At 36.0% G+C, this 25,977-nt stretch overlaps 1 protein-coding gene and 1 long non-coding RNA gene across 2 annotated transcripts; both read left to right on the top strand.

Annotated features, from left to right (window-relative positions):
• Window positions 1–1,615: 1,615 nt before the first annotated feature.
• LOC104446676 (TMV resistance protein N) lies at window positions 1,616–17,374 on the top strand. Its single transcript, XM_039313625.1, has 4 exons — window positions 1,616–2,088; window positions 3,974–5,081; window positions 5,172–5,260; window positions 17,272–17,374. Exons 1-4 carry the CDS (start codon window positions 1,616–1,618, stop codon window positions 17,372–17,374), a joined length of 1,773 nt encoding a protein of 590 aa, XP_039169559.1.
• A 3,763-nt stretch (window positions 17,375–21,137) lies between these two features.
• On the top strand, window positions 21,138–25,438 carry LOC120293449. The gene is made up of 5 exons (XR_005551253.1): window positions 21,138–21,210; window positions 21,300–21,394; window positions 23,469–23,577; window positions 24,148–24,243; window positions 25,043–25,438. It is a non-coding gene; the product is annotated as an uncharacterized LOC120293449 (long non-coding RNA).
• Window positions 25,439–25,977: the final 539 nt, after the last annotated feature.

Below are 25,977 nucleotides of genomic sequence, written 5' to 3'. Positions count from 1 at the left end.
TTCACAACGGCTTTGTAACAAACCCAGAAACTCGTCTTATGGTTGTTCACATTTTTCATCACTGTCTCGAAACATCCTTTCACTAACAAGAAAAGGCTGGAAGATTTTTCCCCTCCACTTTAGGAAAATTTCATAGGCTTGACTTAAAGTCGTCGCCGTGGAAAAAGTTGGGAGGAAATTTTCATAGGCTTGACATAAAGTCGTTGCCGTTCTTTCGGTGCTAAAGAGAAAAGAAGATGCGTGTCTGATGGTGAAGAAAAAGAATTGCTCAGTGTGCAATGGGACCCACCGTGCATACATTTTTCTAACCTCAGTGTTCTTTGTCACCAACGCACTCTCTTTGTAAGAAAAATACGAAGACTCAAAATGTTTGAACATGACTTGAATTTGTTGACAAGAAACTCGAGATTGATAATTTCTAATGAGAATTTATGATCTTCCACGGATTAACTTCAATTTTTGCGGTACCCAGCTGAACAAATTCCTCTTCCACCTATGAAATGAGATCATGGGAATCACAATTGATTCTTAGCCCAAAAGGTCATCTATTACGATCGAGAGATTAGGAATACGGCTAAACATCCGATCTGCTTGCACCACTATAATCATCCCCCTAATTTAAAAAAAAAATTGTTAATGAATTTGGTTTTCCAAAGATGATTGGCTCATGCACAATACAGAAGGTGGGACTCATGCCAGATCCATCCTCTCAACGCATGAGATTTAGCATATTGAGAGTAGATGAAGTTTTATTATTACTGTCGAATTCTTGAAATGATTTATCTTAGGCATTAGGAAGTAGTGATACAATTATCTATCTAGAAAAATTATGAACTGGACATAGTGCATAAACTAAATTGAATTTGAACGTTAAAATTAGTAGACTCCATATGAATCTCTTCAACTTTTACTATTCAGATTTAGTTTTATATATATATATAGTTCATTTACTAATTTCTTACTTATTAGACCCAAATAACTGTCTCAATGTTGAACTTTTGGTTGTGGCATATATCTCTAAATTGTAAATCAACTGGCACTCTTAATGAGAGCATAAAATTAACCAAATTCCTAAGCCATATTGAAGCGATAGAATTATTGCAGTGGGGAAATGCATGCGCAAGTAGAGATTGTTAGGTGCCACGCCTAAAACATCTTGTCCAACCATTTTTAAAGTGGAATTCACAAGTACTCTCACTTTACTAAATTTCATTTGGTAAATGTCATTCACAAGTACTCTCCACGTGCCCCCAAATACTATTCTCTGTTCTTGTGACATAGAATGGCAATATAATGGGAGAAAAATATCATGGCTTAGCAAGTGACAATCATCATTATTTCTTATGACTTCAAGTAAAGAATAATGCAGTCTTATAAATATGTATAAAAAAATATGCATTTTGCAATATCATACTAGTGGATATTATCAAATAACATGATATTCCATGTACTGTTTATAAATCATTGCATCATAGCAAATGTCAACATCAACCACTCATATCAAGGAACCTCATGGTCGTGTTTCGCCTATGCTTCATTTTCCATATAAGAGAAAGAAAGGTGAAGACTAAACAGATAAAAAGCCATTTCTGATTGTTAATCTCAATCATCCAAAATGGCTTCTTCATCAAAACCCAAAAGTAATTATGAGGTTTTCTTGAGTTTTAGAGGCACAGACATACGTAACACCTTCCTTGGTCATCTCTACAAAGCTTTACATCATAATGGAATACACACTTTCATTGATAGCGAGGAACTAAGGAAGGGAGACCAAACATTGCCAGCGCTCATGAAGGCCATCGAAGAGTCATTCGTCGCAATCATTGTTTTCTCTAAGGACTATGCTTCCTCACGATGGTGCCTGGAAGAGTTGATGAAGATTATGGAGTGCAAAGAGCAAAAGGACCTCACCGTTCTACCGGTGTTTTATAAAGTGGACCCAAGAGAAGTGAGACAGGGCAGCAAGAGTTATGGGAAAGCTCTAGCAAAGCATGAGTCCAAATTTGGGAAGGATTCGGAAAAAGTGGAACAATGGAAGAAAGCTCTTTTCAATGCCGGTAGCTTGTCCGGGTGGCATTTTAATGACGGGTAAGTAGAGTAGAGTCCATCTTTTGTGCAAGAAGCTAATCTTTACAAGTATAAAGACTATTTATAAAAAAAAAAAAAAAAAAATCTACACACACAATTGTTAGTACACATGTAGATGCTTCCTTTTATCATTCTCGAAAATTCTCAAGTTCTTGCTCAATTACCAAGTGATATCATTTCTATGGAATCAGCCGCATCGAATCGTTTCATTTCTTTGGCTTGGACGATTCTAGTTCCATTCCCAAAAAATGAATATCTCATTTGTATTATAAATTTTTTATAGAGTTGATATACGTCAAATATCTAATAGTTAAAAAATTACCGATCATATAAATTTTGAATAAACTACTGATAATTTAACAATAGTTTCGTGAAACTACTAGCTTTTTGAGACTTCATAAATTACCACTTTTTTTGTCCTTTACTGAATTTATTTGTCTTTTTTACCAACCGCTTAAATTTGCCGACTCTTACAATAGTTTTGGAAAAAGTACCAAAACAGTCATAAACCTATTACATTTGTATAAATTTAGTTATAAACCTTTTAATTTGATCAATTTAGTCATAATCATTTTCACATTGATACCAATTCAATCCATCAAGCCAATTAAAGTCGAAAATAGCTAGCATGGAGAGTGGAGGAGGGGTTGTCTCGTCTTTCGTAGTGGCAAGTGTAGTGAGATCCGTCACAAGGATCCATGGCTCATATGAAAGCGAAGAAGGGAAGTGAGGAGGGTGCGAACTGGGTCGAGAGAGAGAGAGAGAGAGAGAGAGAGAGAGAGAGAGAGAGAGAGAGAGAGGAGAGAATGATTTGGAATTCAATGATTAATTGTTTGCTGTGAGTGTTAAAAAGTTGCTTGAGAGAGAGAGAGAGAGAGGGAGAGAGAGAAGCAAAGAGTGATTGATCATGGAGGGGTGAGAACGAGTAAAGTGATGGAGTCTCTCTCTCTCTCTCTCATGGGAATGCCAGTACAAAACACAAAGCCAAAAAAAAAAAAAAAAAAAACTGAAAATCGAAAATCCGAGTTGATCCAAACTGGGATTTTGATTCAATTCGTATTTAGTTTGGGTCACATTTGGTTCGTTCAACCATTTATCCTAATGGTTTAGTTCGGTTCGATTTTTCTCGATTCGGTTTTCAAGAAAACCGAACCAAACTGAACCGAACCATTGACACCCCTAATTGACAAGATGTTTTTTCCAATTATCAGAAATTGATACTAGGACGTCATCGGCTGAAACGTTCACTGACTCATTTGAATAAAATCAAATGTCAAAACTTGATCAACCAATGGACAAAATGTTAAGTAGTTTAATGCACTTATCCCATTTCTTTGCAAGAAATAAGAAAGTTCAGAACACCTGAGGCAGAATTTTTGGTGTGTACACGCCATGGTGGGCGATGACATCGTGTTTCAAGGAATTTAAGAGTTTTTAAATCGAAATCTCAACCACCGTTAAAAGTTATAAATAGCTATTTTTGAGTAAGCGTACATATAAATCCAATATATCCATAAATGATGATGATGATGATGATGATGATGATGATGATGATGATGATGATGATGAAGAATGATAATCATGATGATGGTGAAGATGATGATGATGATGATGATGATGGTGATGATGATAAGTGCATCATCATGTATAAATCCGAAGAACATGAATTCTTTGGATGACTAAATTTTGAAGCCTTACCTTGTTTCCATTGGTGTGGAGCTCTTGGAGTTCTAATTCAACTTGGTGGGAATACATGTTGGTTTTGGTTGTGATCATCATAAAATGTGATGCACTACTTTATCATTATTGGCTTGTAATTGCTTGTTATTTGCTTATTCAAATTGCTAAAAATGATCCCACAACTTCTTTTTTCTGTCTTTGTCAGAGATGAATCAGAGCTTATTGAAAGAATTGTGAAGGAGATCTCCACTCTTCTAGATCGAACACCTTTGCATGTTGCTAAGCATCCGATTGGGATTAATTCTCGAGTGGTTAAGCTAAAATCCATGTTAAACGTTGAGTCTGATGATGGTGTTTTTATGATGGGATTATGGGGAAAGGGAGGCATAGGAAAGACAAGTTTAGCTAAAGCCATTTATAATGATATTTTCAGACAATTTGAAGGTTCAGCTTTTTTGGCAAATGTTAGAGAAACTTCCAAAGGTTGCAGGGATTTAGTTGCTTTGCAAGAAAAATTACTATTGGAGATATTAATATCGAAACAAAGATTAGTAGTGTCTAATGTCGATGCAGGTACTAATCTAGTACGGGATAGACTTTGTTGCAAAAAAGTTCTCCTTATCCTTGATGATGTGGACGACTTGCGTCAATTAAATGCTTTAGTAGGAGAAGGCAAGTGGTTTGGTAATGGAAGTAGGATCATCATTACTACAAGAGATAAACATTTGCTAACTTGTCATGGGATAGATCAAGATTATGTGTACGAAGTTAAAGCATTGGAGGACAATGAAGCTCGTGAGCTGCTTAGTAAGCATGTTTTTCAGACACATCAAAAACTAAAAATCAGGACAGATCTAGTGGATAGTGTTTTGAATTATGCCGAAGGCCTTCCTTTAGCAATTGAGGTACTAGGTTCCTTCTTATGTGGTAGAAGAGAACATGAATGGAAAAGTACACTAAAGAAGTTTTCTAAGATTCCTCACAAAACCATTAATAATGTGCTCAAAATAAGTTATGATGGACTAGAAGATAATGAGAAAGAGATTTTTCTCCACATTGCTTGTTTCTTTAAGGGGCAGGATAGTCAGTACATAAAGAAAGTTATTGATAGTTGTGATTTTGAGATAACTATAGGATTAGAAATTCTCCTTGAGAGGTCCTTGATAAGTATGGAGCATGGAATCGTAGAAATGCATGACTTGATTCAATTGATGGGTATGGATATTGTGAACCAAGAATGTCGCGATGATCCCTGGAGACGCAGCAGGCTTTGGCTATATGATGACGTTCTCGATGTTCTGTCCCGCGACATGGTAATACTTGCAAATATTGTTAAAATTGTGCTCCTTGTCTTTGACTCTAATTACTAAATATGCATTACTTAAATATTCTCGTATATACAGGGAGATTGTGTAGTAAAAGCCATAGTGTTGGAGCCACTAGAGCAGAAAGAGATATATGTCAAGCCTAATGCTTTTACAAAAGCGAGCAGGTTGAGATTGCTCATCATGCACAATCTGCATAATTCTTTCCAAGGTCCTATATATCTTCCTAATGAGCTAAGATGGTTTGAATGGGCTGGCTGTGCTTCTTGGTTTCCTCAATTTTCCTCTGGTCCAAAGAAATTAGTGGGAATTTATATGAGTAAATGCAATATTACAGGAGTGCCAAAACAATTTAAGGTGAGCAATTACCTACATAGACCTTTGTATTATATACTTCATTAGTACATGTACATGTTTATTATATGTTCTAGTACACAGAAGAAAGTGGCGTTCTTGCATTATAGAAAGCACTTCTCTCTTTTCTTTCAAAATGACCCCAACTACTTGCTTTAGAAATATTCTTTCATGTAACAGATTTGGCATTTGAAAAATTAAGCATAAACAGAATAAATACACAACACTGGGAAATTTTATAAATGTTTGTGGGAAAGAAAGATATTTCAATATTTGACTTTTTTTTTTTTTTTTTATGAAGGTCAATAAGTCATAAGAGAATGATACGTGGAAAGGGAAAGATATTTAGAGATTTGGGTTTTTTTTTTTAAGGTGGCCACCCAGGTTCTACCCTGGCACCATCATTTCCCTGAACCACGCCCACGGATTGGTTACCTGGGGAAGGCTTCACGGGGATCAGGCGTGCTGGCCGATTTCCCGTAAAGGGAATTGTGGCTGGTCCAGCAATGGGGTTAAGTATTTTTTTCAAGGCCTTAACCCTGCCTTTACGGAAGACAGACACGCAGGGACTCCCACCCCAGGACGGGTCCCTCCGCTTGTTTCTTCCTTAAGCAGTTTAAAGACCTGCTCAGGTCTAAGGTCCTTGCATCATAAGAAAATTGAAATTTTAGCATTGAAATACATTGTAAAATAATGCAGAAGGTATCACCTTGAAACCAAATAAATGTGAAATCATCAATGAAATAAGCAAGGAACAATAAAGATCATAAGAGATTTTACTTGGTTTAGTCTAGTATCAATACCCACTCCACTAGGATATCTAATACCAAACAATCTAATAATCAATCAGAGAATTACATAGTTACAATCGCTAATACACACAACCCACTCATGTGCATGGCTAAAGAAGAGTTTTCCACTTGTTCTTTTTTTTTCTTTTTTTGTGATTGCGGATGAAAGGAGACAAAATAAATGAAATTTACACCTTGACAGCATTCAAAGGAGTTCAACCATTGGCCTTGGTCAAACCTTTGATAAATATGAAGAAGTCATTAGGTCTAACAAAACAATTTACAGAGGGCTGACTAGATTAATTGAAAACTTAAAACAATTTATCTTGCGGAATATAACATGATGTACTTTGATAGTAGCAAAAATAGATTGGAAGTATCAACCAAGCTAGTGTTGTTGTTAACCAATTATAGGCAATAATGTATACATAGAAAATAGCACACAACAATAAATAGTGATTTGACTTTATCCCAAATCATACATTCGCTTTTCCGGGGAACAACCTCAACATTGGCTGCAATTCACTAGTAATCTTTCAGAGTACAACCAACACGAATTGCTTTATTATCAAATGTATCACATTATTAGAATGAAAATAATACCCTCATTCTTATACGTGTCCTCTTGTCACTGAATACAAAGTAGCAAAGCAGAGTATTTTATAGATGGATAGTAGCACAGTCTTTCTCAATTTTACATCCAACCCTTTTTAGCTACTTTGATCCTATTTATTAGACATCTTCAATCCATCCCTTGGAGATGCTTTTGAAGATGTAAGAGCTGTTGGGACTTGGTTGCAGTTGTCATTGAGGTATGGATTGCCCATACAATCCTTTCCTCTAAATGATACCAAGGTTTCCAAAAATGGAGTCTGTAGGTGTTGTTACATTAATTGGACCTCTAACTATTTGATCAAAACAATCAATGGTGCTCTGACTCATTTCCTGTTCTCCGGCTGGGAGTTCTCAAACTAGTAACAGCTATATTCTACTCATATAACTATTATAAAAAAAATGCACTTGTTGAGCAACGCCTTTTAAGACTTGACAACACAATACATTGCTTTATATCACCTTATCAAACCATGAGCACTTATCACTAGTTTGCGATGTTGCCCATGGTCAAACTGTGTGAAATGACTTGCAATCAATTATCCAATGATCCTCCTCAGTATTTCATCTTCCAAAGACTTTACATTGATGACCCATCAACCATCGTATCTCAAAGTCCTCATGAACACATCGTCATATTTGACTTGTTTTGCTATCATGATCCTCATCCTTGCACTCAATCTTCACTAAACTCACAAAGACCAACACTATTATCACAATTTTTTTGAAATCATCGCTGCATCATTAAGACAAATATCTGCACTTATCATAAGGATAGTAGACCGAGGATAGTTTTGGAATCTTCAAAATACCATAAGGATGTTTTCGCAACATAAATCACTGTCAATTGACTGAATCTTGGATTCATATATCCAAAAAAATTATAACCCAAGATTATCATCTGAAGAAGGAAACACCAAATCAAAGGCCAACTAGGACTTTCTTTTTACACCTCATCCAATCTGAGTTGATCTACATCCTCTTATGGGGTCGGCTTTAGTATATAGGTTCAAACATGAGACATAATTTAATTACTCTCCACCTTGGCTTGATGTTTGTTGCCATTATCCACCATAGTAGCTTTCCCAATGCTCTAACGAGCGCTTATACACTACAAAGGCTATTTGAGATCAAGCTTCACCATCATGTCAAAAGGGTTCTTCGTTGTTGCGATCTTTGTCATAACAACCTTGCCCTTTGCCACAACATCTCATATTAAATAGTACTTGATTTCAATATGCTTCCTCGTGATAAATTAAATTATAGACCAAATATTTTGTACTTTGGTTGTCATAGTGTATTGCAATGTCTTGCTACTCCAACCCTAAGTTCGAGAGCATACTCTTTAGTCATGTAGTCTCATCCACTATAAAATTCGATGTCATGTACTTTGCCTCAATCAAAGACAAGACAGTGTGGTCTTGCAAGAATGCCTTCCAACTTATTGTACAACTTGTTAGTTTAAGCAGGACCTACACTCATTTAAGTCACTAGCATGATTTGAATTTACATAACTTGTGGTCTCTTTACTATTGCCATCCTTCGATACATTGTACCAATATTTATTGTCCCCTTTAAGTATATGAGGATTTATTTCATAGCTTATGATTGTTTCTTACTAGGATGCTTTATGTAACGACTAACAATGCTCACAACTTATGAAATGTCAAGCCTCGTGCATACATAATACTACCCCACTACACTAGAATAAAAAACAAGAAACATATGTTCCTCCTCCTTAGTCTGCAATGAGTTTAAAGTACTTGGCTAAAGGTATACTCATAGAATTCATTGATTGCATGCCATAATTTTCTCAATATATAATTTTTTTTATATAAACTCGAAACTGCTACAGCCTTATCATGTAATATCTTCATACCTAGTATCATCTTTGCATTACCTAAAGTTTTTCATATCAAACTCAATACTCAACTGGCACTTCACCACATGAATATCAGACATATTATTAGCTGTGATCAACATGTTATCAATATATGATAACAAATCAATCAAATACACATCTTCCAATTTCTTAGAGTTAGCACAACTATCCAATTGAATTTTTGAATAGTCCAACTAGTCACAAAAGCATCAAAATGTTTATAAAGTTACCTAGGAGACTAGCTCAAGCCATGCAAAAATTTCTCTAACAAGCAAACATGATCTTCCTCATTGAAATAGCATATCCCTTCAATTGCCTTATGTAAATCCATTCCTTCCATGCACCATGAAGAAACATTGCTATCATGTTTAGCTGCACTAGCTCAAGATCTTGTGTAGCAACTAAGACAAGTAATACTTAAAAAGAAGTATGTCTTACTAGATGAGAATGCCTTACTATGATAATTGTCATTCCATCGATTATATTACTTCACAACAAGTCTCGCCTTATACCTCGCTACCTAAAAATGGGAATGCCCCCCTTTTGTTTTTAAACCCATTTGCATCTTACTATCTTCTAGCTTTTAGGTACTTTAACCAAATCCCATGTCGCAACTCATACTCTAATCAAAAGACTAAAAGCCCCTACTGAAGATTCAAAAGGCAAGCACTGAAATGAGAAAGGCTTGTAGACTCGTGAGGCCAAATAACACATTCTCAAACGTTAGCACACACTAGAAAGTGCTTTGAAAAGTGTCAATAGGTGCGCGGAGCTAGAGCCCGGCATGTTTGCCCACTAGGCCAAGTGTTCACCTGCTTCAGAGTCTTCGCCTTTAGATAACAATTAGTGTTCGCCCCAGCTATGGATTTGTCAGTTGGTTGATTCTCGAAATCACCTCTTGAGAAAAAAAAAAAAAAAAGGCCTTAGGGTCCCGACCCATAAATGAACTTTTTCCTACTTTGCTAAGAGAAGAGAGGGAAAGACAGATGGCCTAAAGCAATCCTTCCAACCAGCCAACCCGTGGAGTTGAACACAACACTGACTTGGGCTAGGTTCATTATTCATACCCGCTAGCCACCATGACAACTCAACACTAGCCATCACCTCAAAATAAAAATGAATATGCATCTATCTCCATCTCATCACCAATAGTCAATGCATGAGCAATACTTGTACGACCACATATACCAGTAGTTTAATTCGCCTTCTTTGTCTGCTCGTGGCTATACTTTGTTGCAAATTTACTAGTTTCCCAATATTATCAACTTTAGGAATTGTAATCTCAACCTCTATTACCTATGATTTATTTGGAGTCTACACCTAAAGATCCATATCACAATTGACACCGTGATTCGTTTTTCAACTAGTTGTGTCTTAGGACTTCATTGTTGAAGTTTACCAATCATGTTTGATGTCACGTCTCTACCTTCTAGAAAACTGGGTGAGTCAACACCATTGCACCATAACTGGTAACCTTTCAGCCTATGAGCATAACCCAGAATTATGCACTTCTTCGACCTCGATTCAAGCTTACCATCATTTGCTTGAGTTGCAAGACATCCGTATACCTATAGTCTAGAGTAGTCAATAGGATTCCCACGACCATACTTCTTCATGAGCCTTCCACTTAATAACAGATGATGGAGATTGATCAATCAAGTAATAACATATGTTCACAACTTTAGCCTAAAATTTCTTGCTTAGTCTTGCATGCAAAAGAATGCACTGAGCTCACTCAATCAAAGTCTTATTCTGTCATTTTGTGACACCATTCTGCTGTGGTGTCGAGGGCACTATGTTGTGTCCCACAACCCCTTTTCCTTTGCAAAAATTGGTAAAATCTTTACTACAGAACTCCATGTCGTTATTGATCCTAAGGCACTTAATTTGGTCATTGAATGCTTCTCAAAGTGCCTTACACTTCTTGACCTGATTGAACACCTTAGATTTGTGCTTTAGGAAGCATATCCATACTTTTTTCAAAAATTTGTCAATGAATATATGTATATATCAAGCACCCCTTTCAAAGAAACTAGAGATGTGTTGTAGACTTCTAAATGAATGTAACCAATCGGTTGCTTGGTTGAATGCATAGTTGTAGTGAATTTAACTTGGCTTTGTTTCCTAAAGATGCATTGCTCACACAAGTCTAGCTTCCCTATCTTCTTATCCTTGAGCAACCCACTCTCACTCAGTACTATATACTTGTCTCATTCTTATGCCCTAACGGCACATGCCTGAACTTAGTCAAGTTTGAGTTTGACTCACCTAGTGAAATTGTAGGAGCTTTAATCATGGTCTCTTTTAGTAAATGATACAGAGAATTCACCTTCTTCCCTTTTATCATGTCACGGCACTTCAAGAGATTTTTAGCATTCCTCATTCAGCGATGTACTTACACCTAATGTTATCGAGTGTTCCAAGAGATGCAATTATTCTTGAGCTTTGTTACATGACTAAAGTCTTTTAGTATATGCAATACTCCATCATGCATCCAAATCCGGATTGTCCCTATTTAGACAATCTTTTGAGGCTGCATTATTCCCTAATGAACTCTATCACCATGTGTAATCTAGTAAGTAGTAAACCAATTCCTATGAAAAATCATATGATAAGAATGCATCAAATTCTAGCACTATGCATCTCTTGACGAGTCACAATCAATACAGCCTTTGCATCATCGGTGTTTTCTTTGGCAACGTTCGCCACATTACATTACTTGTGGAATTTTGCCTACTAACTGTGTTTCTTAGTTTAGGGTAATCTCTCCTCATGTGCCCCTTCTCGAGATATTCAAAGCACATCACGCAACCCTTAGACTTTCCATGGTGAGACTTCCATCTATTTTTACCTTTTCTCCTAGACTCCAATGTTGATCTCTACCTTGAATCACAAGTCCTCATGCCCCCTCTTATGCTAGATCCTCATCTTGCAACTTTCTCTACCTCTCCTTAGAGAACAAGGCAAATTGTACCTCTTATGAGGTAATTGCAATGTGCCCTATAATAGTAAATTAGTAAAGTATATCCATGACTTTGGTAGAGAAGCCAACAATATCATGCCTTATTTTTCATCATATAGGGTCTCTTCGACATTTTTCACTCCCAGCATGAATTTGTCAAACACATCTAAATGAGATTTGATGGATGTATCTTTAGTATAACAAACTTCAAACATAATTTTCAACATGCATAAGTGATATTCAAACCCTTCTTTACACATCATGCTTGAAGTTTTGCCCACAATGTTGGAGCATCCTCTCATTGGCCACCATTCTTAGTACCTCATTTGATAAATTCAATAGGATTATACTCATCGTCCCTCTCTCAATTAACTCATCTTTATTGGCATATTTCATCGTTTCTATCAACTTAACCTTGCCATTCAACGCCCTAGCCAAATCTTGAGTTGTTAATAGTGCATGCATCGTAAAGCTCCACAACCCAAAATTGTTCTCCCATTAAACTTGTCAAAATTTCTACTTTCACTTTACACATAATTGCGACATAATTCCTAGACAACAATCCGACAAGCAAAAATCTCAAATTACAACCAAAAGAGAACTTTAAAAAAGAGACATAGAGATAGTTATGTGGTTTGGTCTCAATAATGGTACCTAATCCATGGAGAGAGTTAACAAAAAAAAAAATCCACTAATTGGAGAATTTCAAAGTAATCATTGCTCACACGCTCGAGTGATTTCCAATTCTAGAAACACCAAAACCTACAATGCACACAAAGAAACAAATCAGTTTGGATGTAAAACTATGCTATATATATGTGTGTGTGTGTGTGTGTGTGTGTGTGTGTGTTCCTTGCTCCTGTGCATAGCTAAAGAAGAGTGTGTGTGTGTTCCTCGCTCCTGTGCATAGCTAAAGAAGAGCTTCCCCCTTGTTCCTCTTTTGTGCGATTGCAGCTGAAGGAAGATAGAAAATAAAACCCACACTTTATTTTCTATCTCTGAAACCTACCTAGGACTTTCTTCAAAGTATTCCTCTTTGTTTCCTCATGTGCAGCCTTTTCCAGGAAAGTCAACCGGGTGACAATTAGAGGAGTTCAATTGTTGGTCTCATTCCTTGGACAGATATGAAGAAACCCTTGTTGGTTGTTTGAGCGTTGGATTCATAAATCCCAACACATAAAAACAAATTATAATCCAAGATTATCATCTGAAGAATGCAAGACCATGTCAAAAACCAACTCAGACTTTTCTCTTACACCTCATCTAATACGAAGGTCCACATCCTCCAATCGGGTCAGGTTCAATATACTAACTCAAACTCAAGACATAATTATAAAGTATGTGAGATAAAATAGAATAACCAATTTGACATATCCGTCCATGAGTATAAAATTTGTAAAATAAGTAATTGAGTATAATTGAAGGAAAGAATTTAAAAAAAAAAAAAATTGAAATCCCTTAAAAGTAGCTTTATGTACTATATAATAATATAGATGAAATTCAAACACTTTTTTAATCCAATATCTCTAACAATCGACATAGTTATATTTCAAAATCAAATCAAATCTACCTAATGAAGAATGCAAATGTGCTAGCGTAAGCTATGTAACCCCATTCTAATTGTGTCGGTTGTTTACACATAACCTTTTTTTGTTTTACTATAAAATTTGTATAATGAGCAAATATAAAGGAAACAAAAATATAGAGAACGAATCCGTTGATATTATACATAAAAGTGAAAACACCCAAGCAGTAGGGAGCTGAGTGGCCAAGCTGCTTGATTTGGATGTGGTAAATTAGATATCTTAGTGACAACATCTCTTACTAAAAGTAAACTTAAGGGGCTAGTTAGTTGCAAGTGATGGAGCTTTACCCAATGTAACATACTTGAACAACAGGATTTGTCCTACATCAATAGAATTAGCTTTGTCAAAGGTTTGAATGCACTGTCCCGTAAAACTAGACATTATTAATTACTTAAGTTAGTTCTTAAGGAGCAACATTTCTAAGCAAACATAATAAAATATTTATTAGAAGCTTTGCCAATAATGTTGTAATGCGTTTGCAAATAATGGGATCTAGTGGTGGAATACCAATAGTTTCTTGATCAAAAGTCAAAGCTAGATATTGAATTGTATATGTAAATTCTTTTTCTTCATATTTTTTTTTCTAAGTTGGTTTCATTTTCTTTGCATAACTTCAAAGAAATTTAAATTTATTTATTTTTTGAAAAATTTCATTGTGATAGAATATAGTATTGACATTAATCTATTATATAGAGTCTAAATCAGAATTAAAAAAATGTTCACTTCGGTGCTTGCCACATGACATTAACTTTGCTTCTCTAATTGGAACATGACATGACATAGGGCTTAATTTTGTCACATGACCCACATTCGCATGGTTGCCGCATGGCACTTCACTTTACTATTTTGATTGCCACATGGTGTGACATATGTCATAGTTTTACCACATGGCCTGCATCTGACCATTATCCATTAGCTTTTTGATTTATCATCACTAATTTTCAATCTCTCACAATATATACATACAGATTTGTAATTACTAGTAAAGTTTCTAATTGTTTACTAATTCCTCAATACAATATGTAATTCTCAAAAAATCAAATTATAGCACCTTTTAATGAAATGTTGGTTTCATTGTTTTTGCAAGACTTCCAACAATTGAAGTACGTTAATTTCAGTAACTGTGAATCATTGGTTCATATGCCTGACCTTTCTTGTACACCAAATCTTGAGGAATTGGTTCTCTGTGATTGCAAAAACTTAGTAGAAGCCCATGAGTCTATTGCATATCACAACAAGTTGTAGTGGTTGAATTTAAGGGGGTGCAGAAAAATTGACAATTTCCCTGATATTCCACGTAAACTTGAAGGCTTGAAAAAGCTTTGTTTACAGGGGACCACTATTAAAGAACTTCCTGTATCAATAGAAAATCTTGTCTCTTTGAAAATGAAGGATTTAAGTAATTGCAAGAACTTGGCAAGTCTTCCGTCTAGCATTTACAAGTTACAAAAGATTGAACTCTTGGAACTTTCATATTGTCCAAATTTAATAGGATTTCCAAAATATGAGGATTCAGCTAATCCGTGCATGAATAGCGGACTTCCAAATTTACTCTATTTATCTTTTGGGGATGTAATTTTTGCGAAATAGAATTTCTCGAGAATCCTTCATGCTTTCCCTTCTTGCAAGAATTAGTTCTCAAGGCGGAGAGCTATGTTACTAGCCTTCCCAAATCTATTTGTAAACGTGATCATTTGACCGTGTATGCAATTTCATATTGCCAAGAATTACAAGAAATATCTGAGCTTCCACCATTTTTGAAGATTCTTTCAGCTAATAATTGCGAATCTATTCAAAAACTGGAGATGTATCTCCAAAGCAGCTTTTTCCGTAGAGTGTTGACCGGGACTGACCTTCCCTCTCTCGACCAGGTTAGACTCTCTCTCTCTCTCTCTCTCTCTCTCTCTCTCTCATAAAGTTGGCTACATGCTTTTACGGGAATGATTTCTATCACATGAGAGTTGTATGTTAATGCAAGCAAGGGTCAATGAATCTCTACTCATTTAGAGAGCTATAGTTTGAAGTGGAATTCACTGGGATTAATCACCAAACTCAAAATTGTTGGAGAAATCTTCCTGGAATATTTTGAAGCTGACAAAACGTTTCCATCAGTCTAGTCTGAAGATTTGCAGACTCTACTATTTAAAGTCTGAAGACCTCCGGACTGCCAGACTCAAGACTCAAAGTCTATTCTCATTGACAGTTTCTAATCCGTCGAAGAAGGCTATCCAGATCTGGATGTTTCATTAAGGATTTGACCTTATCGACTGAAGAAGATCTCTTAGCTGGATATGACATAACGGAATCCTTTATTTGATCATGATTGATTCAGAGATTAAGGATCCGATGATTGGCGAAGTGTACTTGGAAGTTTCTACTTATGGAAACCGAGATCCTGATTTAGGGGCGAGCATGATTGATGGGCTATCGACATGTTCCTTAAATAGCTCGAATGATCTTCCTATTTGATTATGTCCAACGGGAAGGTTGGAAGAATTCATTTAGTAAGTGCCAACGGGTATGATGGCATAAAGGAGTATATAAGGAAGACGTTCCAATTGTTCGAGTGTGTGCACGATAGAAGAATTCCAAAGTCTGAAGCTCTTTGTTCTTAGTCAATTTATTTACTGAGCGAAACCTTGTACGCAAAGAGAGTCTATATTTTGAGAAACCTTGAGGAAGTGTGATAAAGTATCTACACTGTGGAATCAAGGGAGATCCTTGCTGTAACAACTCTTTTGTTCATAGTGAAATCCAGCCGGTGGGTTGTCAGTGCGGAAGAGTGGACGTAGGCTTGGAATAAGCCGAACCACTATAATTTATGTGTTCATTTTCTCTTCCCTACTCTCTGCTTTACTTTGATCATAATTCGGTTTGTTAACTAAAGGAGAACTTCATTTCTATTGTCTGCTTAGTATTGCTCTCTTATCTCGAGAAATTATTTTTTTTCACCTATTCACCTCCCTCTAGGTGCTTATACTAGCTATCTCAAAAATGAATTCTTTTATTTGAGTACTACTGATGACAAACTTCGGTACTTTCTAATGGTCTATCTTTATAGTAGACACCTTCTAATTACACAATTTGGTTCATTGGAGAAGAGATGCCAGAGTGGGTCCTCCCTATTGAAGAGAGTTCTGTATCATTCATGGCTTTAGAGGACTTGTATGATAGATTTCTTGTGGTCACTTTCTGTGCCGTTCTCAGCAATGATGATAAGGCAAAGTATCCAATATTTGAGGTTTTACCACATGTGAATGGTGAAATCAGGGATTGCAAAGGAGGAAGAAAGTTCACGACAACGGATTTTGATCAAATCTTGCTTTGGTTTTTCACACCATATGATCTGTGGGGAGAAGTCAATTTTGGTCAAATTGATGGGAGTTATGTACACTTTAGCCTTACAATATCAACTGCAAAGGTGAAAAAGTGGGGATTCCGAATAATATGCAAGCCACTTGAGGACGATTTAAAGATTGAGATTCAAGACAATCGATTGATCGATCTAGCTTTACTCCGTGAGGTTGTTCTTGAACTAACAGATTTAGAAGTTGAGAGTCCACTTATGCACAAAGATAATTTGATGGAAACAGATCTACAAAAAGAGTTGCAAGATTGTCAAAGGAGGAGTGAGGAACATAGTCAAATAGTATCAAAAAGAAATCCTAAGCTTTTTCTCCCCCATGGCATGAAAACCAAGAGTATGATGATTTCTGATTCAACTGGTAGATATGAGCATGCTAGCGTTGGCTTACAACTTTTATTGTTAGAATGATTGAAACTTTGCTAAGGAAGCAATTTGTAGGTAAATGAACTCCCTGACCTTGATTACAATGCATTCTTTTTTTTTTCTTTTTCTTTTTGTTCTTCTCATTTTCTTTTCTCAAAAAAAAAAAAAAAACTTATAACCCGCTATTAGTACCCGCTTTTACCCATATATTAACTTCGAGGTACTTGATGAGTCCATTTTAATTGGTATTAACTTTGTCAGCTGCAACGATGGAAATAATCAGCCCCATGGAGAAAATGAGTTCGACCAAGAAAGCATGCAGAGGTTGTGGCTAGAGATTTACTTGAGGAGGAGGCTTGGGTGAATAATTTCATACGTGTAGAGCACATTTCTTGCGAAGAAAAGTCAAACAAGAGCAAGATCACAAGCTCTTACCTGTGGCAAAGCATGCAAACGTGGAATGTGGTCCGGATGGAGGATGATCTGGTTAGAACGTGAAGGGATTCTAACACATGTAAAAGAAGTGGGAGCGATCGTGCGGTTTATCAACGTGGGATGGGCATTTGATGCTGGCGGAGGTAAAATTGGAAGAGAAGGCACGAACAGCTTCCATTCCATGGAGTATAAAGGACCAAAGCATCAAAGGAGAGAGACGAGCGCGCAAACAAGAATACCCTCTCCGTGAGTTTTATCTATCTTTGTTTTCCAGTTTATTTTTTACTTTTTTCTTTACTAACACCTTCGGTTCTTGCCACTTTCACTTCCTCATATTTTTGTCCAAATTTTTTTACTTTTCTATGTGATCTTAATTCATGTGCATCTGTTTTTATTTGCACTTAGTTTCGCATACATTCTCCCCTCCATCCAAGTCTAACTCATGCATTTTATACAGAGTAATCTCAATCGTTCGCCCTTCATTCAATTATCACTGGAAATGGATTTGAGCACATGACTCATAAAAACTGCCCTGTTATGTCATTCTTCTAAAATAGAATTTTTTAAAACTATCAATGTCAATTTTCATGAAATAAAATAAATTTATCAAAACTGATTTTCGTCTTTGTACCCTTCCATCGTTATAGAAATATATTATGTCTTTGATGATCGCTCGCTTAAAATGAACAATTACCTTTTTCGTTTTGCACAAATCCCCTTTAATTAACCCTAGTTAATTAACCTTAATTCACAAATAGAATTCCGTAGTTCTTTCTTCTCTTCGTTAATTTTCTTTGATTTTCCCGTTGTAGGAAGCTCTCCCTCCTTTTCTCCGCCATAGCCGAACTTCCAACTCCATCGTATGACGCCAGTGAGCTCTAACGCATTGAAGATCGCCGCCTCCCAACGGAGGCGACGAATAGAAGAAGAAGTTCGTCGTCCGGAAACAGAGTCCCTAATGAATCGATGGCTGACGGAGACCGGCCAGCGGAGGCGACCGATTGCCACCGCCGACGGAAGCCATGGAGACTGGCTACGTAGCTTTGGGTGAACGATTCTCTCCTAAGGTTCTGGGCTTCATGCAACTTACTATACAGATCAGCTAACGCTTGCCACATCCGAATTTTATTAAGTTGATTTAATACTTGAGATGGATTTTGAATTTGATCCGGTTGGTGCTGCAATTGCGCGGGAACTTAAAGGATGTGTCGTTGAATTTATTCGAGAGATGCCAAATCGGTGTTTCTCTAGAAGTTTTGTCTGTGGATGCTTGATGGTGAACTCATAGGTTATCGACATTAGACGCTGCAAAATCGGGGACAATCTCTGGAAGGTATAGCTTTTCTTTCTCTGTTTTTCATGGGTGGCAATTTATTGAAAGAAGTAGGTGAAGTCTAGGTTCCAAGGAAAAACAAGCCGGTGCTGTAGGTTGAAAGGGAGGGAGGAAATGTGGATGTGTAGTATGTACTTATCATACAGATGTACAGTGGGTGATAGGTTTGCCAGGAGAATTGAATTCTAAGAAACTCTGGGGTAGGGCTTTGTCTCTATGTTTTCTGAGGCGCTTGAAAAGGCAAAACGATAGAAGAATGAAGAAGATGCAGTGAGATGGCAAGCCACCAGGAAAGGTCACTTGACTGTCGAGTCCTTTAACCACTTCTTGACTCTGGCAACTCAAGAGAATTGAAAAACAAATTTACTTCGGAGTGTGACAGTAATATGAACATTGGTTGTGCCCATTTATAACTGGCTAGTTGGTTATTTTCTTTTGCCTTGTGGACTGTGGATGTGAAAGAGAAATAATCACCAAAAACACGGAGTTTACATAAGTTATTAAGTAGAATAGAGACAAAAGCACGAGAAGTTGATTGTTGATTCTGAATTCTGAGGCCTTTGCAACAGTTAAAATTCTCTTTTTATCCTTATGTGCTATAGCTTTTATTAAGGAAAATGACCAAGAAGCTAAAACTACTAGATGCTTCTTGAATGTTTGAGTGAAACCTAATCAATGAAGGATAAACTTCTGACATACCAATAATAAGACACACTTTGGAATGAGCAACATGTAGTTTCTCAAATTAGTTGCAGTTTTTGCTTTGGTGTTGTTAGGGCCATATCGCTTAAAGTGTTAGGCGGGATTTGCATCTAAATTATACGATGAGTATGTAATACTTATCATTACTTGGAAGTTTGTGACCAATATATTATACAGACTTGCAAGATCTTGATCTTATAGCTAGGAGATATGATCCGAATGTTTGTTTATCATTGCTTCTCCACCCCTTTTTATAAATTTTGGATAGCACTTTGCTATTGTTCTGAATTGATACCCTCACATTATCCACCCACAGTTATTGTTAATCTTTTTTGTGTTTCTACTTTAAACATTTCTTTAATAAATGCTAATATTTTATATCTGAACAAATCTGTTAAAGAGTGGAATTTTCTATGCATTATTGGGCTGTAAATGGTTTTGTTCCCATTATTCTTTCATAAAATATGACTATGGCTAACAATAGCAAGAATCTTGCTTTACTATGTACAATGTTTCACGATTCTCCTGTGCCATCGTGCTCTATCTGAATTTCAGACCGAGAATAATTAAAGAAAAGGCTTTAATCGGGAGAGAGAATAGACAAATTACATTTATTTTTTTGGATTGAAATAGAGCTGTTGCAAGCTTCTGGACCAGAATGTTGACCGCTCATAGATTGTGCTGTATTGCATGCTTGAAAATGTTAACTTGTTCTTGATGGCCTCAACGGATTATAAATTTATAGATTATTCTGGGTACTATTTCTTGCTTTGCATTACATGAGAGCGAGTTGTTATGGTGGCTTCACCCCTCCTGATGAATAAGGTGTTGTGAGAGATGCAAAATTCTAAAGTTGAGGGAAGCGAGTCAAGAGACTTTGCAAAATCTCAAGTATGGGGAGTTTAACTGCAATTTCACGTAAAATTTTGAAGAATATAACTCTTGAGTACTAGAAATTAGATCGAATACCTAATAGTGAGGAGCAAAGAGAGTTGTCCATGCTTCATGCATAAGATCCTCTCTTAGATTCTCAGTGTTGTGGGTATTTGACGATAGATAAGAAATTTCCTGATAAGGTGTATCGGTGATTCTGTCTTACAGAAAGTGATTTCCCAATAGGATTCATGATCTAACGCAGTTGGCTTTGACAAAAATCCTGTCCCTAGGATACATTGTATGCACTCTAAGCTCCCTCACTTAGTCTGCATACCGAGCAAAGGATGAGCACCATCAAGCCTTAAAAGTATAGTCAACATGGAGCAAATACGAAAGAGGCGATTTGAAGAGGAAGAAGACAAGTTATATTGTGTTGTCATTATTTACTTTTGTTAACTATTTTTTATTTGCTCTACAAATGCTCTCAACTCTAAGAGGAAGAATGGCACTGAGAGATGCACCTACTCAAACGTTAAGCAAGAGTAAAAATAAATAAATAAATGTGAAGGAGAAAACATGTTTCATGAAATGCATTTCCTAAATTTATGTTGAAACTACATTAAAAGCAACTTTCTCTCTGACAAATTTCCAAAGTTTGATATGCTTTCTTTATTTTTCTCCTTGTTTTTTCCTAGGCAACAAGACATGCAGAGATGTAGCTCTTGATATTCTTCTTGAGCAGTGGCAAAGGGACTGGATTTTCGTCTGCAAGTTGCAGAGAAATTTTCAACATGCGCCCTTTATGCGAGGTGAACCATGCATAATGTGTGCAGCAGCATCATTATCAATCGTTGGTACATCTGTTGGTCATACTGAAATAATACTAAACTTTCATCAAATTTATTAATTCAAATGTGATTAGATGACTCTTAGCCATTTTTAGGTGTAGAGGAAGCATATTATGGCTGTGCAAATGATAAATTTGGAGGCTGTGGCTCAAAAGTCATTGCATTTAAGTACCTCTGAGGCATGCATTAGGTCAGTTTCAGAACTTGCTTTTGTTGCTGATTTCATATCTACTTAACCCCCCTTTGAAATTGTGACGTCTGTCTATTGACAAGTATAGCCTACTAGAGGTTTATATGACTCCTTATGTTGATTAATGATGGATATGGTTTCATAGTAATTCTGTTTGTTGCCACACTTTGAATATTGCGACACATAACCATGAAATGAAATGGAGGTTTATGGAACTAATTTTCCACCTTTTCTGTTCTTTTCCAAGTCTAAATTTAAGAAACTCGAGTTTCCAGAAGTGTCAAGAAGTTAAGTTAATATTATTTCTTTATTTCCCTTTCTTTGTTTCCTTTTATTTTTTAAATCAATGTGACTTGTTAGACATTTCCTTTTTCTTTTTTCTTTTTTTTTTTTTTTTTGTTTGCTCTAAAATATTAACTTTTCTAGGAAGTACTACAAGTTAAATTAAGGTAACCTTAGTTTTTTCTTTCCTTTTCCTTGTCCCCTTTTTTTCTTCATTTCTTCTTCCTTGTGTTTTTTCACTCTAGCGAGATTTTTTTATGTCTTTAATTTTTTAAAACGGTAAATATAACATCTTCAAAGAATTATGATTTTTTAACTATGAGGAATTTATGCTTTCGATATGCCATGGGCAATGTACTCGTAAAGAAATCTCTTTTCTTGTTTATTAGTTGCAATCGTCTCTTCTTGCATACATGAGGGCATGTGCTTGTTAAATTGTGGTGTATGGCATGTGTTTCCAGTATTTAGCAAGCTTAGCTTCTTCAAAGAAATATGATATTTTAACTGAGGAATTTCTGATATGCCATGGGCAATGTACTCGATAAAGAAATCTCTTTTCTTGTTTATTAGTTGCAATTGTCTCTCCTTGCATACATGAGGACATGTGCTTCCTAAATTGTGGTGTATGGCTTTGTTTTCAGTATGATTTTTCATCTGTCTAATGCTGCCTTGATCTGACATTTCATGTTTCCTAACCTCATTGAGAAGTCATTAATTTTTACTCAAACGTTGTTGACATAAAAGTTAAAAACTTAGTGAAATAGGATCTATTTCATTGTGATTGAGCAAAGTGCATAGGGTAGCTAATCTAGATTACAGACAATGTCTTTCTGTTGAATTATTAGTTTTAAATGAAGAAGCTCAAGTATGCTGCTCTTAATAATCTGATTATAAGTCAAAAGTATTATGGGAAACATGAAGTAGCTCATTGCCTTTCTGAATCCGACATCAAGCAAGAGGATGCTCCTTGCAGATAAAGGACCACCTTGTGAAGCTAAAAAAACTAGCCCTAATTATTGCATATTTTCATGATAGAGAGAATGAGACTGTTGTTAACAGGGAGCATGGTTCATATGCGACATTTGGAAGATGGATCTAATTGAAACCCATCCTAGCCAGTATTAGTATACAAGTAACCCATACATCTTCTCTCAATCAGATTGCCAATGCCAATAACTCCATGAGAGAACTTGTCCATCTGTATTAAAAGCCTCAAAGTATGCCCTCTTTACAGCATGTTGTTTGATCTTGAAGGACATTAGGTTTAAGCCCTAACCCAAACACACCTCTTTTAATCTGATGCAAGAAGTTTGCCAAGTTGTATAGCCTAGTTATTGTCAAATGATTTAAATAGTACACTTCAGAGTTAATATGCTTGCCTGAATATCTGTTTTCTGTAGTACAGACCTAAATGTAAACTTCCTAAGTTAAGCATCCTTTATCCGCGAACTTGTTTTTGCTTGGATAATATTTTCTTTTGCATAGTGCTTTGTCAGTTAGTCTGCTAAATTATCTCTTGAATGGTATTTGGACAAGTTTTCCGAATAGAATTTGTTTTGGGTTTCAAGCTGACGAGGTTCTGTCAATTATTCTGCTAAATTATCTCTTGCATGGTATTTGGACATGTTTTTCAAATAGAATCTGTTTTGGGTTTCAAGCTAACGAGCTAGGTGAAAATGCAGAATCATCAGAAATAGTTGGTTGCTTCCACAGAAATTTAATCTTTTTTCCACTTTTCAAATGTCTCTGTGATTTATGAATGTTTCCAACTTTTTTCTCGTTTCTCTTGCAGTGATGGAAATCTGATCAAATGCAACCTAAGTATAGTTGATTCAGTGGAACGGTGTTCAGCCATATAATGGTTGCAAAGAATGGGTGTAGAATTTGCTCAGTAACAAAAGGTAAGAGTAATAGATGCGGAGTCTTTTCTCTTGGCCAATTTTCAGATGCCTTGTTTATCAAATGTAGCTTTTTCCTCTAGACTGGGTATTCGTAGCCAGATTGTCATTTGAGAAATGGGACATCGTGTCCTTAGTTAAGGAAAAAGATGAAGTGCAGTATTGTAATAGCTAATCCATTCATTAGACTCATTGAGAGAAGTATCTTCTTGATCCTTATTGTGAATTACTAACATATATGGTTCTTGGTCGAGCAATTCTCCAATTTGAGCTCTTTAGTTGCATATATTTCAAGAGACTGATCTGACCTTAACCTTTTCATGCTTCCAAGATAATTAGTACGCTTTAGCAACTCATTACATAAAACTAATATGGCCTTGAAATAATCTGTCTAGGCAATTATATAATTAATTTGATTTCCTTGTCTGTTTTATTGAACTCTGCAACTTGAATGTCATTTCTCATAGCCATCTTCCCATCCTTTTTCATTTATTTGATGTATATGACATTGTGTGGTATATGATTAGTTTAAATATTATAGATAAATACTGAATGCTAATTTTTGGATTTAAGCTCCAAAGCCTCACAGTCATGGGTTACCCAGGCTTCTTATTAGATCCGCGTGCATTGGTTCATCCTGTTGAACCTCTCATGGCTTTGCACGACTAGGTAAGACCGTTGGATTATGATTGTCACTTTTCTGAACATCACAGACAACATGTATGGCATTATGATGCAACTCTGTTGCATGTTGAATGATTGTCAGTTACTTGTGCATATAGTAAGTGAGCTGCACGGTGTAACCTTCTATAGTCCTGTTAAAAGGGAATGGCATGAATTATGGCGCTGTGGCGATGTTTCTTGCTGTGGCAGTAGGATATTATGCTTATGCTAAGATGGAGTATACCTATAGCTATAGATTTCCTTGTATGATAGTAGCCAGTCACAACAAGGACACTATAAGGGTCTTCAATATGAAGTTAGACAACATCCTTGCTCTTCATTCCCGATTCTTGGTTTATTCTAATTATATTGTTCATTTTCGTTGTTCCTATTAGTTAATCTCTTCCTTTGACTATATCCTAAGTCAAACTTGTAGTTCAAGGTAGTTCCCATTTTTGAGGTGATCTCGTCGTGAAATTACTTCTGAACTATAGTTTTGTGACTCATTGTATTCTACATGTAAAGCACAAATCTGGATGTGATATCATTGGTGCCGATTCTAGCACAATAAGATATTCTTCTGTTTGTGTGTGATATCAGAAACAGTTAATTATTTTATCACAAATGTATGTTCAAACGGCCTTTTGAGTATAGAGACTTGTTTGAATATTACTGGCGATGTTTAAAATTGTGTTTTTAATAAGATGCTGTAGTTAAACATCTAACATTGCATAAAATAGCTTTAAATGATTCTATGCACTCTGCCTTACAATGCATGTGCCATTTACTACTTTTCCAATCACAGAATTTCCTCAAGAAGCCCGAGAGGAGAAGCTTGATTCTTGTCCAAATCAGTTTTTGCCTGGTGGTCATGTGTTCACTGAGAATTGAAGCTACAGTCACATGTTAATTTCAGACTTTAACTTAATTATTAGACCATTAAGATAATTTACGGCATGACCCTATGTAGGCCCCACTTTTCTCATGCTAATTTTTGTCATCAACATATTCTGTAATCTACTTGATTTTCTTTTTCTTTTTTTTGAGTTTTTGGAACTTTGAGTTAATTCTAGGCGTGCTATTGATGTGTTTGAGCACCAGAGGTCGGACTATACCTTGCGTGATCCCTAATGATGATAAAAGCGGTATATAATTTGAATGTCATTTGCACGGATTTCCTGGCAAAGAATGCATTGATGGATTTATGATGGATTTAAGCTTTCTGATTGTAGCAATTATGTCGTGAACACTTGAATATATAATATTGTTGAGTCGGTTAATGTGGTGATCCTTGTTGACTTTGCCTAGCATTATACAAAATTGTGGGAAAATCTCAATGATTTGATATGGTCACGCAATGACCATGATTGGTTTAGATAGTCAAGTGGTGGCTCCAAGTTTAAATGAAAGTCTCAATGTTTTGCTCAGTCAAGAGGCAATTTCTTCCCCAGGTGTGCTTTCAATATTGTTCAATCCTCCATGAGAGACCTTTTTTCTTCCGGTTATAAAATGTTGAATTTTGAGTTCTGTTTAGCTAGTAATGATATGATCATTACTAGCATCATATCATTACTAGCTTGAAACATTTGAAAATACCAAAACATTTGCTTGAAAGACCAATAGTGTAACACTAATAGGAAGATTGTAATTTTTGACCATAATGTGTTCAAAATTTCTATAAAATGTGGGCTAACATTAATTGCGTAATATTTTGGTCCTTGAAAAATGCTCTGTTATAAT

Source organism: Eucalyptus grandis, chromosome 5 (genome assembly GCF_016545825.1).
Source record: "Eucalyptus grandis isolate ANBG69807.140 chromosome 5, ASM1654582v1, whole genome shotgun sequence".
Lineage (NCBI taxonomy): Eukaryota > Viridiplantae > Streptophyta > Magnoliopsida > Myrtales > Myrtaceae > Eucalyptus > Eucalyptus grandis.
Note: the sequence above shows the minus strand (reverse complement) of the source record. Positions and strands in the feature narration are given on the sequence as shown.

Coding starts and splice junctions, on each gene's coding strand:
- LOC104446676 (XM_039313625.1), top strand. CDS start 1,616: ATGGCTTCTTCATCAAAACCCAAAAGTAATTATGAGGTTTTCTTGAGT. Junction 2,089..3,973: donor GGGTGGCATTTTAATGACGG/GTAAGTAGAGTA, acceptor TGTCTTTGTCAG/AGATGAATCAGAGCTTATTG. Junction 5,261..17,271: donor GCTTTTACAAAAGCGAGCAG/GTTGAGATTGCT, acceptor TAACTTTGTCAG/CTGCAACGATGGAAATAATC.